At 42.9% G+C, this 17168-nt stretch overlaps 1 protein-coding gene across 4 annotated transcripts in view; it reads left to right on the top strand.

The window, feature by feature from the left end:
• The window catches only part of LOC111157647 (HMG-box containing 4), a 29889-nt gene extending 16178 nt beyond the window's left edge, over positions 1-13711 (top strand). For all 4 annotated transcript variants that reach the window (XM_022519248.1, XM_022519249.1, XM_022519250.1 and 1 more), the window contains 6 exons: positions 3526-3607; positions 4619-4683; positions 5666-5771; positions 6219-6388; positions 12922-13044; positions 13543-13711. In XM_022519248.1, coding sequence (XP_022374956.1) covers positions 3526-3607; positions 4619-4683; positions 5666-5771; positions 6219-6388; positions 12922-13044; positions 13543-13587 — 591 coding nt within the window. In that variant the 3' untranslated portion in view covers positions 13588-13711. The remainder of the gene's footprint in view (positions 1-3525; positions 3608-4618; positions 4684-5665; positions 5772-6218; positions 6389-12921; positions 13045-13542) is intronic.
• The last annotated feature ends 3457 nt before the right edge of the window (positions 13712-17168 follow it).

Here is a 17168-nt window from a genome sequence, read left to right as displayed (position 1 = left end):
TTTGTGTTTGTTTTATGTATTGCCTGGGAGTGGGGGCAGAGGGGGAGGAAGAAAGAATCTTAAGTAGGCTCCAAGCCCAGTGTGGAGCCCTATGCATGGCTTAGTCTTATGACCCTGAGATCATGACCTGAGCTGAAAGCGAGCGTTGGCTGCTTAATGAACTGAGCCACCGAGGAACCCCTTGTTTTTGTTTTAAGGTTTCATTCATTCATTCATTTATTTTAGAGCAGGAGACAGCTCCTGCACATGGGTGCAAGGTTGGGGTGGGGGAAGAGAGGGGGAGGGGGAGAGAGAGAATCTTGAGTAGACTGTGCACTGAGCATGGAGCCCAACACAGGACCCGATAGCATGACCCTGAGATCATAACCTGAGCTGAAACCAAGAGTCTTAACCAACTGAGCCAGCCACCCAGGTGCCCCAAACCAAGGTTTATTTTTAGGATTTTATTTTTAAGATTTAAGATTAAGTTATGTTTTGCCTTAAGCCCCAGATGTTTTATCCTTCAAAAACTCTTAGACTAGAGTTTTGGGTGGGCTTGAAGAGGGATTTTCATCAGATTGTCCAAGAGTTCTATTTCCCAAGACTTAATCATGACTGCTTTACAATATGCTTTTGACAGTTTAAAAAGTTACTCTTTGAAAGGTCTTGATATTGTGGTATATGTCATCAAACACTTAAAAGGAGCTTCTGGCTGCGCAGTTACAACATTGTGAGTCACACTTAGTAAGTGGATTTGTTGGCAGTCGTTTGCTACTAATAATAAAGTATATGATAAAGTACCCAAGTTTTTGGAATATTAACATTGTATTAAGGGGAGTCCTGTTATTCCAGATGTAACCAGCGTGATTCACTTGCAGTACTGTGTGTTTCCTTGCATTGGAAAGTCTAGAGTGGAATTCCTGGCCTTGTCTTTGGAATCATGTAGAAATGTTTTGTATGCATAGAAATCACCCATTGTTTGTGTGTTTCTAACTACTAAACTACATTTAGAACAATCTCTGTGCCCTCGAGAAAGTTGGACTCTTCAGTTTGAATTCCAGACTTTCGGTCCACAGAGGGGAGTAGCATTTTGCATGGTGTTTAAGTTCTAAGGTCAGCACATAAGGTGAGAATTTTAAGTAGTCCAGGTTTCCCTAAAAATCCCCTAAGGAAGGCCGGCTTCACAGCTAAGGCTGACAGACTCTGAGTCCAACAGAATGCCAGCCCAGTGCAGCTGGTTTCTTCCCAGCACCAGGTGGAATCATTGGCGTAGATTCAGGAGCCATAATTATTACTTTTTTAGTTGTTAGCTACAAATATCAGAATCACACTTGAGTAGTGAGTTGCACACACTAAGAGAGATGGATAGGAACTATCTAGGGAAAGCAGATTCATGCTCTTTGTCACACTAGCTCCTAGAAGTAGGTTCGTGGAATCACCCAAACTAATCAGTCCATCTCTCACGCATGCAAATGGCCAAATATAGAACTTACATGAACTCCCCTCTGTGCAGCGCCATCCCATTGTATCTGGGGCCCGATAAAGGGGGATTTGAAGGAATTGAGCCTTAGAACATTTGTGGTTATGCAGCTGCTCCCAAGTTAATAACAAAGATGCAGCACCCAGAACTTACTTCTGTATCATCTTAAAACAGGACTGGCTTCACCAGAACACCAAAAATAAGACCATCACTATTTAGATGAATTGATTAAAGTAAAGGCCTTGTTGCTGTTCTCTTTATCAGGTTGAGGTCAAATGATTTTACCTTATTATCCTTCACCAACATTTCTTATTTAAGTTTTTTTCTAAAAAGGCTTGTATTGGCTTTTTGGTTGCTACAACTTCTATTTTGAAAAATGCAGAGGGAATAGAAAAGAACTGATAGTAGTTTTCCATTGTAGCCTAGCCGAGTACCACAAATTTGGCGGTGCAAAACAGCATCCACTATTATCTCACAGCTCTCTGGATCAGAAGTCCAGACCGCATTCATCTGGGTTTTCTGCTTGGTTCTGGCCAGAGCAGGGGTTCTCTTCTGAGGTGAGATGTTCTGTCCTCTTCAGGCTCTCTCTTCAGCATTCAGTTCCTTACAGTTGCAGAACTCGTGGCAACTGTTTTCCTCAAGTTCAAGTCCAGCAGGAGGGTGTCTGCTGTTGTGTCTGTTCTCTTTCAAGGGCTCTTCTGACTTACCAGAATAAGTTAGGCTTACTCAGGATGCTCTCCCTTTTGATTAACTCACACTCGACTCACTAGGGACGTGGGGCGTCTGGGTGGCTCAGTCGCTTAAGCATCCAACTCTTGATTTTTGGCTCGGGTCATGATCTCAGGGTCATGAGATGGAGCCCCGCATTCAGGCTCTGCACTCAATGCAGAGTCTGCTTAAGATCTCTCTCTCTACCTGTCCCTTCCCCCGCCCTCTCGCATGCGTGCTCACTCTCAAATAAATAAATTTTTTTAAAAAGTGTCAACTCACTAGGGACCTTAACTCTGTCTGCAAAGTCCCTTTTGCCATATAACAACAATCACGGGAGTGATATCCCACCGTATTCACCAGTCCTGCCCACACTCACCAGGAAGGCATTCATTATACAGGGCGTGTAAGCCAGCAGGTGGAAATCCTGGGAGCCATCTTGGAATTCTGTCTGTGAGAGAAATAATCCTGTAATAATGTTACCAAGTACCCACCGAAGTACCAGATACTGTTTGATTAATTCCCACCTCTTCCTCAAATGATATTATCCATGTTTCACTTACAGGGAAACTAAAGCTCAGGGATGAAGCAGTTTGTGTTGCTAATAAATAGTATGGTCATGGTGGCATCCAAAGCCTGGGCTCTTTCCATTTTGCTTTATTACCTTGCTAAATCCTGTCACTCTTCCCTCCCTGTTTGTGGAGGTGTCGTGATACAAGGAAGAATAAGCATGTTTCATGCACAAAGCAGTTTGTTGAAGCGAGAGGGATTCATCTTCCACTGACTACCAAAGAATTGTCTTCAGTTATTATTTACTTCTCACATTGTACCACAAGAATGTGAGTAATAAAATAATGATAAACTACAAGTAACAGGAAAAGCAAGATCAGGAAACTTAGTAGAAGACTAGAAATCAAAACCAGAGGAACAAAAGGAACATAAATTTGGCTCTTGGCCTTCTGGTCCCAAAGTAAAGGGAAATTATATGGTTCTTCTTTTCAAAGACAAAAATAGCCCAGGACTGGATCAAGGTTTTCTCAGCACGTAGTTCTCAAAGAAACATGTAACATGGCATTGTGTGTAGGAAGAATGAATGGCTTTACAAGTGATCATCAAATAGTGGCCACAATCTGAAAAATCTAGTTGTGTAGCAAGTGGTTTTTATTAAGTAAATATTAAATATAATTACAAATTAAATATAATTAAAGATTATCCTGTTTAAGAAGCTGGTTAGGGGGTTAGAATTCTTCCCTTGATGAAAAAGTATAGGTCTCTTCTCTGTTTTGTAACCGTGGATTCAGGGTTACTTGACCTGTGTTCTAATGAAGTCTTACCCTGTTCTATTTTTGTGACACTAGCCAAAAAAGAAGAACATGTCAGCCTACCAAGTGTTCTGTAAAGAGTATCGTGTAACCATCGTGGCTGACCATCCAGGTATAGGTAAGAACATTTCCGGTCTTCAGTTTTGTTACTCTCCATTTGTATTTCTGCTGCTGTGCAGTTAATTCATCCAGTCAGCAGGCAACTTCTTCCTGTTGTATTAAAAGAACACAAATCTCATTTTTCCCCGCAGTTCTGAAGTCACTTTAGACTTTGTCTCGGTCCACCCCATCCATAAAAGAGATAAGCTTTCTGTTTATAGCTCTTAAAATGATAAAATGGGAAACTGAGTAAAATGAAATGTTCTGAAGTACAGTATGTGAACCCGCAGATGTTTGTCTCCAAGATCCTTTAGCTAACCCTTCCCTTAATCTGGCCCTTGGGTGTGAGTTACAGCAAAAGGACTTAACATTGCTCATCGTTGTCTCTGAGTCAGAAGTTAGTGAGGTGAGAAGAATGCTCTGCCACAGACCTTGACAAGTCACTTCACCTCCACAAATCTCATTTGCCTAATGTGTACGATAGCTTCCCAACCTGCTCGTCAAGGTTGTTGGGAGGCACACATGAAGTGCCGTAAAAGATGTGAGAGCTTTATTAAAGCGTGACCTTGCCATACAAATGGAAGGGCAGCGTTGCGCATCTGGAGCACTGCTTCTGGGCCACTCGAGAGAAATTCTTTGGTTCTCTGCTTCTGAAACTTGCTAAAAATCTAACAGCTTTTATCAAATTCCATAGAACGTAAGTTTTCTTTAGCCCAAGTGAATAAGCTCTGTAAAATCAGATCGAATTGAAAGACCCCAGAAAGATGCTTAAGGGAGAAATCCCTGGAGAATAGATGTGTGAAAATTTGAGCCTGTCTCATGACCACTAAAATAGCCCCTTCCCTCCCAAGAGAAAAGAGTCAAGAAAAGTGATGGGGTTTTAGTTCGGTTTTCTGGAAGAACCTTGTGCTATTTAAATCTGAGCTTAGAAAATCCTTTTTCTGGTTTTTGCTCTTATCAATCTTCTCTTTGGTTTATAGCCAAACCTTTACTGTGTTAACATTTTTTTTTTTTTACTCTTTTATGCCAGATTTTGGGGAACTTAGTAAAAAACTGGCTGAGGTGTGGAAGCAATTACCAGAAAAGGACAAACTGGTAAGTACACTTCCTTACAAACACGGTTTTCCTTGCTTTATGCCTTCCAAAATGTGTCATTCTCCTATAGCCCATCCAGCCAACAGTGAAAACAGTGAAAAAAAAGTCACAAATCAATAGAAAATTGTTTGGCAGAGGGCGTTAACACTGGCCGGTGCCAGTTTACTATAGTGAGGAGTCAGCTGCAGGAAGGCTGTCTTTTCTAGCCTCACCTAGTTGTTTTCCAACAACCTTATATTTGAGCCAAAAGATGGCCTCACTTGGGCAGTGTTTACAGGTCCAAAGAGAATCTAAAATCAGCCCTTTCCTGCAAACAGCCACTGGTAAGACCAGATCTGAGAATGGAGGAAGGTCACCTGCCTCCTGGTTACTGCCGATCAGAAATATGGGCTGTGCTCACTAGGTGAGCCGGTTTCGGGTCCTCCTCCTCATTGGCCGTTACCAAATAATCCATCCCACTTTCAAAAAGCCAGGAAGACAATGGAAACTGGTCCTATCGGAATCATTCCCAGTCACTCTCCAACCAGGTGATGTGAAGGTGATCTGGGAATTCATCTCGGTGAAATGAAAATATTTGTCACCCAGGTTAGGTTATCTTTCGTTCCCATTTTCCGTGTCATCGTCATCCTGTGGTTGGCGTCGCCATCCAGTAGGATGGCATGTTGAACCCCATGGACAGCATACTGAGCCACATGTTTACCCCATGATTTTACATTTTGACCTGCAAGTAATCTCAAAATCCATGCCAAGACCTGCCCATTAACATGGAGGAAAGTTAAGAGTCCTCTACTAAGATACCACGGTGGTCAGCATCTGAGGTCTGTTCAGTAACCTTCAGCTTCAAAGTTGCTGTTCAGCCCCCACCCGCCCCCCTCCAGGCTTTCCTTTCTTTCCTTCACTCTCTTCTCCCATAACTGCTTTCCCTTTTGTGTCTTGTCCTGTTTCATTTATCATAATTTCTTTGGCCCTGATCTGACTGCAGATTTGGAAGCAAAAAGCTCAGTATCTGCAACACAAACAGAACAAAGCAGAAGCCACAACTGTGAAAAGAAAAGCGTCCTGCTCAGAAGTTCCCGTGAAAGTGAAAGGTAGTGACTGCGACCCTCTGTTCCCTAGAGCGTTGTGAATCTTGCTTCTTTACTAGGAATCAGGAGAGCAGCCTGTGTCAGAAGCAGATCTTGATACCGAGATGTTATTACCGAATATTACAGGTTGCAAAAAAAAAATTGGGAAAATGTAAATCAGAAGTCACCAAACTTTTTCTGTAAAGGGCCAGAGTAAACACTTTAGGCCTTATGGTCCATAGGCACTCTTTGTCACATACTCTATCTTTTCTACAACCATTTAAAAATGGAAAGCTATTCTTAGCTCACGGGCTATACAAAAACAAGGCTTGGGCCAGAATCTGGCCCACAGCCCCTACTTTTGCCAAATGCCTGGTATAGCTCATAAAAGGGGGAAAAGCAGGAAGAATATCTTTGTGATGTTCCAAGCCATAGGCAAGCATTCTCTCTCTATTTCATCTCTGTTCTCAGCTTCCTCTGCAGGAGTACTGTCACCCCAAAAGAAATCCCCGCCCACCACCATGCTGTTGCCAGCCTCTCCAGCCAAAGCCCCTGAGACAGAGCCCATTGATGTCGCTGCTCATCTGCAGCTGCTGGGGGAGTCCCTGAGCCTCATTGGACACCGCCTGCAGGAAACTGAGGTGAACGTGACTGTCAGCATAGCTTGTTTCTTACAGGATATGAGTCCATTTACTCCTTCCACGCGCATCCATTGAGCAGCTACTGTTGTGTGCTAGATTATTCCAGGTGCTCAGGAGACAATGATGAAGAAAATATACATCAGTAGAACCGTCCAGAGATTGGGACTCTTCCTACTGGCTCTCGAAGTTTACGCTCACACCGTTGCATATTGCCACTGAACAATGGCACAGAAAGGAGTTGCAACCTCCTATAACTTTTTTCCCCAGTTTTTATTGAGATATAATCGACATACGATATTGAGATATAATCGACATATGATCCTGTAACTCATTTTGATTTTTTTTTTAATGCAATGAGAAAAATGAATACAAATCCCATGGAAATTTTAATCACTTGTACTTCGAAGACAGTTTGAATTTTTCTGCACATTTCCAGTAAGGTCTTGGGTAGACAGAGTAAACTGTACAGGGGATTAAGAGTGCTTCTACTTCTTTGAAAATGGGTAGCAAGGGGCACCTGAGTGGCACAGTTGGTTAAGCGTCTGACTCTTGGTTTCGGCTCAGATTGTGATCTCACGGTGATGACAATGAGCCCCATATTGGGCTCTGCGCTGAATGCCGATTCTGAATGCTTAAAACTTTCTCCTTCTCCCTCTGCCCCTTTACCTGCCCTGTCGCCCTCATGCTCTCTCTCCTGCTCTCTAAAATAAATAAATAAATCTTAAAAAGAAAGAAGGAAGGAAGGGAAAGGGAAGGAAAAAAAGAAAGAAAGAAAGAGAGAGAGAGAGAGAAAGAAAGAAAGAAAGAAAGAAGAAAGGAAGGAAGGAAATAGGTAGCAAATAGGGAAATTGAGATTCTCAAGCTCTTCATTACTCTGTGTTAAATTATACAGCACTGTGTGCCCTAGGGAGATCTTTGTCCCTTTAAGCTTCAATTTCAAAATCACTTAACCTGCAAAGCTGTCATGTTCCATTTCTATTACCATATTCAGTTTCTAATCATGTTGCCCCCTTGGCTAACTCAGTAGTGTAGTATTTCAGTTTTCCACTGGGTCCTAATAGGACATTCCAGCAAGGAAGTCAGTCTCTGCTACTAAAGCCATTTCTTTTTTTCTTTTTTTTTTTTTTTATTTATTTGTCAGAGAGGGAGAGAGAGCGAGCACAGGCAGACAGAGGCAGAGGGAGAAGCAGGCTCCCCGCCAAGCAAGGAGCCCGATGTGGGACTCGATCCCAGGATGCTGGGATCATGACCTGAGCTGAAGGCAGCTGCTTAACCAACTGAGCCACCCAGGCGTCCCTACTAAAGCCATTTCTAAGCTGAGAAATCAGTGTTGGAATATGAAGTTATTCACTTGCTTCTCTGTGGAAGTTGTATCTTTTTTTTTTAAGATTTATTTATTTATTTGACAGAGAGATAGCGAGCACAAGTAGGCAGAGTGGCAGACAGAGGGAGAGGGAGAAGCACACTCCCGGTTGAGTAGGGAGCCTGATGTGGGGCTCGATCCCAGGACCCTGGGATCATGACCCGAGCTGAAGGCAGCTGCTTAACCGACTGAGCCACCCAAGCGCCCCAAAGTTGTATTGTTAATATTATTCAATAAATAAAATGCCAAAGACCACAAAAGATGAAGGTTAATCCAAGTTTTTTGGCTAATTTCAATAACTTAGCAGGTTTCAAAACAACTAGGGTATTTTCATATAGGTTCAGATATTTAAATAGATACAGATATTTCCAGAATAAAATATCCTGGGATCCTTATTTATGATTCTTATTATGATTCTTAGTTTCCTAAAGTTAGAAGTAAAAATGATGTGTTTTATGCCCCTTCCATATTCCACACTTCCCCTGATATTTCCATTTAGTTTAGCAAATATTTGTTGAGTACCTAGGCATTATTCCAACACTTGGGGGAGTAGAAAATCTGACTGTCTTCCTGATGGTTTCCAGGTGATATCATTAGGAAACTTAGAGTTTCACTGGAAAGGTAGAGCACATACATAATCAGCCATTAAAACAAGTCAGCTTCTATGAGCAGCTGCTTGGAGAGAGTTACACATACATGTGCCTAGAAAAGGGAAAGACTTGCACAGGTTTTCTAGCCCACTTTATTTTATGTAACAAAGGGTCTTATCGAGATCTAATTCACAAACAATAAAGTATACCTTTTCGAATTCTAGGAGTTAGTGGTTTTCAGTATTTTCACAGACTTGTGGCCTCATTGCTACCTAATTCCAGAACATTTTCATTACTCCCAAAAGATACTCCACACCCATTAGCAGTAATTCCCAGTCCTTCTCCAGTCTGCTTTTTCCCAGACATCTGCCACTTGAATACATCCTCACAATTTTGCAGTTTCTTTGCACCACTCACAGTTATTTACCTTATATTTTTATTTGACTAAATCTATCCATGCTTTTGCAATGATATCCTTGATATCACAAGTTTGATATTCTAATTTTTTTCTAATATAGTACATCATAATGGGTATGTCAAAATAATATATGTTCACCTATATGCTACCTAAAATTACATACGATGCTTTAAGGAACATTGATGTCTACAAGTCACTCATTTAGAGATTGGATACCAGGAATCTAGTAAAATTAAGTGGACACACTGTGGCAGAGCCCAGCATGCATTACTCCTAACCCTTTCTCCCTCTTTTGCTCTGTGCTGAACTGATAACAGCGAGAGTAGCTAGAGAACAAAGAGAGTTAGGGGGAGTCAGGAGAGATTTTGTCAAAGGGAGGTGCTCTTATAAGAGGGCCTGAAAGGATCTGGAGGGTTTTGTCTCATGGAGACTTTGGAGAGAGACCTTCCAAAACCAGAAAATGGTGCACATCTGTTTCTTGACCTTAGAGTCTTCCACAGAGATGGATGAGAGGAGCCCCAGTGGGGCCGTAGACCCCCACTCCCACTTTAACCAGATCTTCTAGCTGTTTTGCATATTGAGATTCCATATCAGGGTTTCTTGTAAGTTTTTATTTCAATCCCAGTTAGTCGAGACGCCTGGGTGGCTCAGTCAGTTAAGTGTCTGCCTTTGGCTCAGGTCATGATCCCAAGGTCCTGGGATCAAGTTCCGCATCAGGCCCCTTGCTCAGCAGGGAGCCTGCTTCTTCCTCTGCCTGTTGCTCCCCCTGCTTGTGCTCTCTCTCTGACAAATAAAACCTTTTTTTAAAAAATTAAATAAATTCCAGTTAGTTACCATGCAGTATAATAGTAGTTTCAGGTGTGCCGGATAGTGATTCAACACTCCATACATCAGTTGGTCTCATCACAACAAATGCATTCCTGAACCCCCATTATTTATTTCACCCATCTCCCTGCCTGCCTCCCGTTTGGTAACTGTCAGTTCTCTATAGTTAAGAGTCTGTTTCTTGGGGCGCCTGGGTGGCTCAGTTGGTTAAGCAGCTGCCTTCAGCTCAGGTCACAATCCCAGGATCCTGCGATCAAGCCCCACATCGGGCTCCCTGCTCAGTGGAGAGCCTGTTTCTCCCTCTCCCTCTGCCTGCTGCTCTGCCTACTTGTGCTCTCTCTCCATCTCTCTAATAAATAAATAACATCTTTTTTTTTTAATTTTTATTTTTTTTTATTTTTTATTTTTTTAAGATTTTATTTATTTATGTGACAGAGAGAGACACAGCGAGAGACGGAACACAAGCAGGGGGAAAGGGAGGAGGGAGAAGCAGGCTTCCCACCGAGCAGGGAGCCTGATGCGGGGCTTGATCCCAGGACCTTGGGATCATGACCCGAGCTGAAGGCAGACGCTTAACCACTGAGCCACCCAGGCGCCCCTAAAAAAAATTTTTTTAAAAGAGTCTGTTTCTTGGTTTGCCCCCCTCTCTCTCTCTTTTTTTTTTTTAAAGATTTTATTTATTTGACAGAGATCACAAGTAGGCAGAGAGGCAGGCAGAGAGAGAGGAGGAAGCAGGCTCCACGCTGAGCAGAGAGCCCGATGCGGGGCTCGATCCCAGGACCCTGGGACCATGACCTGAGCCAAAGGCAGAGGCTTAACCCACTGAGCCACCCAGGCGCCCCCCTCTCTCTCTTTTTAAGATTTCATTTATTTATTTGAGACAGCACAAGTGGGAGGGGCAGAGGGAGACGGAGAGAGAATCTCAAGCAGACTCCACACTGAGTGCGGTGCCCTGACATGGGGCTTGACCTCAGGACCCTGAGATCTCAACCTGAGCCGAAACCAAGAGTTGAACATTCAACCAGCTAAGCCACCCAGGCGCCCCGTCTCCCTCTTTGTTTTCTCATTGCTCATTTGTTTTGTTTCTTCCACATCAGGTTTTATCTGAAAAAAAGGGTTTTACTGCTAAAATGATGAAAATCTAGAACATCCAACATGTAAGGTGGAGGAAGGCTGAAAATTAAGGCTGTAGCCCAAATTACAGAAGGTCTCAAATGCTCTCAAATGTTTATGCTCTGCTATGGAGGAACTGCGGGGATTTTTTTTTTTTTTTTTCAGTAGGGAGAGATGTGATCAGAGCTTGCATTTGGTTTTCTCTGGAAATATCTTCTATTTCAGATTGGGAATGAAAAGAGACTGGTACTGGGGAGAAGTTATATAGCAGTAATGCAGTCCACAAATGACAAAGATTTGAATAATTCAGCAAATACTTATTGAGGGCTTACTGTGTGCAGAATACCAGTAGTTCTTGAGAGAATATAAAAAGGAATAGGACATGATTCCTGCCATCAAGTTGATTATAATTCATTAGGAGAGTCAGACATAAAATATTAACTGTAATTAACTATAGGGCAAACTAATGGAATAATTTTTTTTTAAGATTTTATTTATTTATTTGACAGACAGAGATCACACATAGGCAGAGAGACAGGCAGAGAGAGGAGGAAGCAGGCTCCCTGCTGAGCAGAGAGGCCGATACGGGGCTCGATCCCAGGACCCTGAGATCATGACCTGAGCCAAAGTCAGAGGCTTTAACCCACTGAGCCACGCAGGCTCCCCTGGAATAATATTATTAATTATTAACTGGTTGACTGCTTCCTCAGCCAACTTTTGTTCAGATGCCTCAGGTGGATTCTTTCATGTAATTAACACCAAATCTTTATGGGGCAGAATTTGTGTTTCTGTAAAAGGGAAGAACAGAGAGGCTAAGTAACTTGCTCTGGAGTTCAGCCCCAAGTGCTATAACAGAGGCTTGAATTTGGTGGCAAGACCTCAAGGTTCATGCTAATCTTAACCCCTTGCTGCATAGCCTCCCTTGGGAAGAGGTGAGAGGAGCCTCTTAGGACAGGGGGAAGGAAGAGTCAGCTATGGCAAGGCCTTGAGACTGGACAGCCGTGTGAGTGGTGGTGACTTTAGCAGAGAAAGGATTCTAGGAGGAGAGGAGGTGATCTCACTTTATGGCATGTTGAGGTCTGGAAACACAGTGAGAGACCTAGCAGGCAGTTAGAAATGCAGTTTGGGAGGCGAAGATGCTGGTAATAATCATAACTACTGGTACTTAGTGAGCACTTACCATGTAACTGGGACCATCCCAAGCACCTTACACCTTTTATTTCCCTTAATCCCCTCTGCATAGGTTCATTTACAGCACAGCATAAGAAGCATCTTGCCCCAGGACAGAAGCCATGAGTTGGGGACCCAGCGGTCCTGAGCCCAGAGCTCATTCTCTGAAGGACTCTGCTGTGCTACCTGGCCAGTTGGCATAGTCCCACAGTGCCTCTAGATAAAGCAGGTGCTACCGGAGCTGGGCAGGCACCCTGGCAGCAAGCAGTCTTATTTCTTATATATTTGAATCACAGAAGCAGGGGGACATTATGAATTGTGCAAGATATTAAAATTTGACATGAACTCAATTTACTTCTTTCTGAGAGTGAACAGTTCAACCCAGAAAAGTGGTATCGTCAGCTATCAAAAAGCCACATAGGTGGAGAAGTACACTTATGTGTGTGGCACATGTTAGTGTGTAGGGCTATAGAACTTTCGTCATTATCACATTTGAGCTATATTCATGGAGTTCATAAGAAAAGTACTTCTGCAGGCACCTGGGTGGCTCAGTCGTTAAGCGTCTGCCTTCGGCTCAGGTCATGATCCCAGGATCCTGGGATCCAGCCCCGTATCAGGCTCCCCGCTTAGCAGGGAGTCTGCTTCTCCCTCTCCCACTCCTCCTATTTGTGTTCCCTCTCTCACTGTGTCTCTCTCTGTCAAATAAATAAATAAAATCTTTAAAAAAAAAAAGAAAGAAAGAAAAGAAAAGTACTTTTGCACACATGAACTCCATAGATCTTCTCTCTGGAGTAGGTTAGTCTAAGTGACTGACCTTAGGTTGCACAGAGGGTGAGTTAGGAATACAGAAAGGAACCTGGAAACGTACTGTGAAAGTTTTCTTTTTAAACAACTTACAGAGTTATCAAAGCAGATACCTCCTCATTTCTGCTGCAAATTGCAGAGAACTGGCAGGACTTAAAGAACAATGTGAGGAAAGCAACCAGAACGTGGAGGGAGCATCAGGAGTGGGCCTCGAGTTACAACCTGCTCTCCCTTCCTGCTCTCCTTTCAGGGTATGGTGGCCGTGTCCGGCAGTTTGTCAGTGCTTCTGGATTCCATCATCTGCGCGCTTGGGCCCTTGGCGTGTCTGACCACACAACTACCTGAACTGAACGGCTGTCCCAAACAGGTCTTGGTGAGTTGTCCTTGGATTTTTTTCAGCCAGACCCCTCGGGAGCCACGGAGGCCCTGCCTTAACGAGCTCTGTCGGACACAGGCTCACATGGTTTCCTGGCAGATGGCGCACCCTCTGTCCCTTGGCCCACAAACACGGTACCGTATCGCTGAGTACAGGCCATGCCTTCAGCACAGCTAGAAAGCGTGCCATTTCCCTACACAGTCCTCTGGAGGGAAGCCTTCTAGCCTTGAGGGGCTTCAACTCCTCTGTGGCCTGTTTGGTCTTCTGCACACAAAGAAAGTACAGGAGTCTTCTGCCTCTTCTCCACAACGACTAATGGGAAAGAGCCAGTAGAGAAGCTTCTAGTGGAGCTGAGAACAGGCTGCCAGCTTCACACTCCCACTGCTTTCTCTAACTCTCAGGTTCCCTTCTCATCTCTCTCCCCTGACAAAGAAATAGGTCTCGGGGAACTAAGGTAGAGTACTCTTCAGCTGAACCTTTTCCCTTGTTTTGCAGTCAAACACACTAGACAACATTGCTTACATCATGCCTGGACTGTGACAGCGAGGAGTCCCGGGACAGAGACCTTATCCTCCCCCATTGCTGGTTTGTGTATATAGGACTGTTCCAGATCCCTTCACTGGCCTCCGGGTGTAGGTTTTAAATTTTTATATATATACATATACATATATATATATATATATATATATATATATATATATGTATGTATATATATATATATATATATATATATATAATGTACAATATATACATAGGACTGTAACTACTTTGCTTTTAATAATTTTATGAAATGGCAAAGGTTTAGCCAAGAAGAAACCTTGGCATGAATATGGGCTTGGGATTCTTTTTTCTCCTGTGGTGGATAAATCTGCCTTAAAAATCAGTGTAATTTGGGGGTTGGGGGCTTGTTCTGGGTGCCAAGGGCATCTCTTTATGGACAGCTAAAATGTGATTTTTTTTCCAAACTCAGTTGTACCTCCAGACCCATCACTGACCATTTGCCTTACCTGTCTTACAGTCGGAAATGTAATAAGAAAGATTATGGGAAGATGCCAGGTGACTAAACATACAAAGCCTTTCAATTTGAAGTGACCTAGGTAGGAAGTGATGAAATCATTCCCATCTTACAGTTACTGCAGTGGCTTAGGTGAACTTCGTAGGGGGTTCATTCCAATTCCTGCTACACAGGTGTCCGTGTCTCAAAATTTCTTGTAATCATTGGTACCATTAGCAGCCTCAGTAGGGGCCAAGGAGTTACGTGAGCCCCAGCAGCATAAAACACCTTGGAAAGGGTAAAGTTGTTATTGCACAAGTTGAATTGCATATATTGTGAGATGACCCAGAATATTCCATCTGCAGAACTAATTGCTGGTATCTTCCATTGGCGGCATTAGCTTAGTCCCTGAGTCCTCACAGGTTTTGCTGCTTAGTTGCTGGATGGTTGGGGAAGATGAACTTTGCCCAGCATGATTCTTGGGTTCATCCCGTTGGCTCCCCTGGTGGACAGATAGATACCCAGTGTTCGGCATTCCACACATAAGTGAATTGCAAAAAAAAGTACTCGATTCTCATGTAGGTTTATTTATGTGCGCGTGTGAATGTGTTTTAATTATGTGTATTTAACTCTTTAGAATCTCTTAGATTTTAATTTATCCTGTAAATTTCTGTATATATAATTTAATAACAAAAGTCTCCACCAGCAACAGCATGTGGAAGATGCAGATTTGTCATTTCTTGCCTCCGTCTTTCCTCTGGTCTCCTCTGAAAACTCCAAATCATCCACATTTTAAGGTATCGTGCCTCAAAAAGGAATCATTATGTCGGGATTCTAATGCTTTATTATTCAATAATGTCAAGAAAGCATAATTAAAAGGAATGTTACCATTCGCAGCTGCCCATTTTTCCAAAGAACTAGACTTTTGCTTCCCAGTTCCAAAGAAGACAGTTGAGCACTTCAGAGCTGTTTTTCAATCTGGTGTGAGACTCCCTGCCAAAACCAAGCTCCAGGGTAACTGTGCTTTCCTCCCCGGGCCTAGACGGAGCATGACAGCATCAAAGTAGATCTTTGAGGACCATGCAGCCAGCCTGCGTCTGACTGCGTCCCTTCCCTCCTCCCACCGGTGGGTCCCGGGGCTTTGTTTCCTGGCTGTACTCTGGCTGTTCATCCGGCCCTCAGCTCAAAGCGGTTGTGAAGTTTAATTGGGGAAACACAAGGAAATGGGTATGTTTGGGAACCAAAATCAAGAAGAGCAGAAATCTGAGTTTGATTTTGTGTGTTAGACCCTGTGCCACGCCTCATCTGTACCCATGGAAGTTTCCTGTTTGACACAGGGTATATCAGCGAGGGGCCTTGAAGACACGGATTAGTACGGAAGAAGTCAATCCTACCCTTGTCATTTGTGCACATTAATGAAATCCTGATGAGGACCTACTTTTTGTTTGTTTGTTTTCCTTTAAACCCCAATCCTATTGTATTTGTATTTAAATTTGTACACATTTGTATAATAGTCTGTACCTTGTGGAATTTGGTACTACTAGAGGAAAAACTTTGGATTCAGACCTTCTTGCAGTTTTTATATCATTGTTTTATTTTGTTTTTTAAATAAATTCTAGTGGTTTGATCCAAATCCCATTACAGTTGTATAAAGAAATAAAATTTTGTACTTATATTATTAAAAATCACATTTTTAATATTTGTAGTCCGGTCTCAGGCATCTTTTCCCTGTTGCTGACCAAGTTGCTATGAAATTGTAAAAACTGTCATTTTCCACCTCTGTCCCACTATGATTTTCTTAAAAAGAAAAATCTGTCTGGAATAGAGGCCAAGTTTCTGATCTTAGCCATTTTCATAACATATATCTTGTTCTGTCTCTATTCACTTTTACATTGTAGAGTCTCGTGTTCTCTCTCTTGCAAGCTAAAAACCAGTGCCTCTGATAAGAGAAGCTCTATTCACTGATAAATGAAATTGTGTGTACACCACATGTTGGCCTAACACAAGAAAGTAGCAGTTGTGTATTAAGGGTCACATGTGAACTGTGTGCTTAGACATGATATATTTCATGCTGTTTCAGCCCTCTCCTGACTTAATGAGTGATGTTGGATAAGTCACTTAGTCCTTAATGGGCGTCTGAAGTCCCACCAGTAAAATAGTGTTAAGGTCATTCCCACCCCCAAGCCTGTGGCCAGCCAGCCTGACATAAGTGTCTAGTAACACTGTGAACATTTAATATATGGATATCTGACCTCTCCAGGTAAAAATTTCAGTGCAAACCCAAGGTGTTATTAGTCACAAATAGTGGAATATTCGATCAATGAGAAGGCTGACCTCCTATGGAGAGGCTACAAGAAAGAGACCAAGACTGCTGAGTGAGTAGGAAAGAGTGATTTGCATGTTTTCTCTCCCTTAATCCTCCCACTGAGCCTTATGAGTGTTACCCCCCTTTACAAATGAGAGAGATGCAGAAAAGTGCACTTCCTCGGGTCACACAGCTAGTAAATGGCAAAGCCAGAAGCAGCACACTGGTACTGCTGACCCAGGGCCTAGGCTCTCTTCTGCCCCAAACCACTTTCACAGTTGATTCATGTACAGAATCCATCAGAATCCTCCTCTTTCATCCACAGTCCTGAGCAAATGCAATCGTAGGAAGACTACCCAAGACATTTCCATTTTTCAAATGTCTGCTTGTCCTGGCTGGCTTTCACTAGACAGGCCTCACTTTCCTTACCATGCTATTGTCTGTCAACTTTGGAGGCAGAGGATCTTGACTTTTGGACTTGAAAGGGGGTGCCTGGGTGGCTCAGTGGGTAAAGCCTCTGCCTTTGGCTCAGGTCATGATCTCAGGGTCCTGGGATCGAGCCTGTATCTGGCTCCCTGCTCAGCAGGAGTCTGCCCTCCGCACCCCCACCCCCGCTCATGCTCTGTGTCAAATAAATAAAATATATTTTTAAAAAATAGGCTTTATGCCCAACGTGGAGCTTGAATTCAGGACCTTGAGAACACGAGTCACATGCTCTACCAACTGAGCCAGCTAGTTGCCCCTTAGCAATCACTTTTTTTTTTTTTTTTTTAGCAATCACTTTTTTTTTTTAAGATTTTATTTATTTATTTGACAGAGACA

This window comes from Enhydra lutris, unplaced genomic scaffold (assembly GCF_002288905.1).
Source record: "Enhydra lutris kenyoni isolate GAN:26980312 unplaced genomic scaffold, ASM228890v2 scaffoldscaffold55, whole genome shotgun sequence".
Classification (NCBI taxonomy): Eukaryota; Metazoa; Chordata; class Mammalia; order Carnivora; family Mustelidae; genus Enhydra; species Enhydra lutris.
The sequence above is the reverse complement of the archived record's forward strand: the minus strand, read 5'-3'. Positions and strand labels throughout refer to the sequence as shown.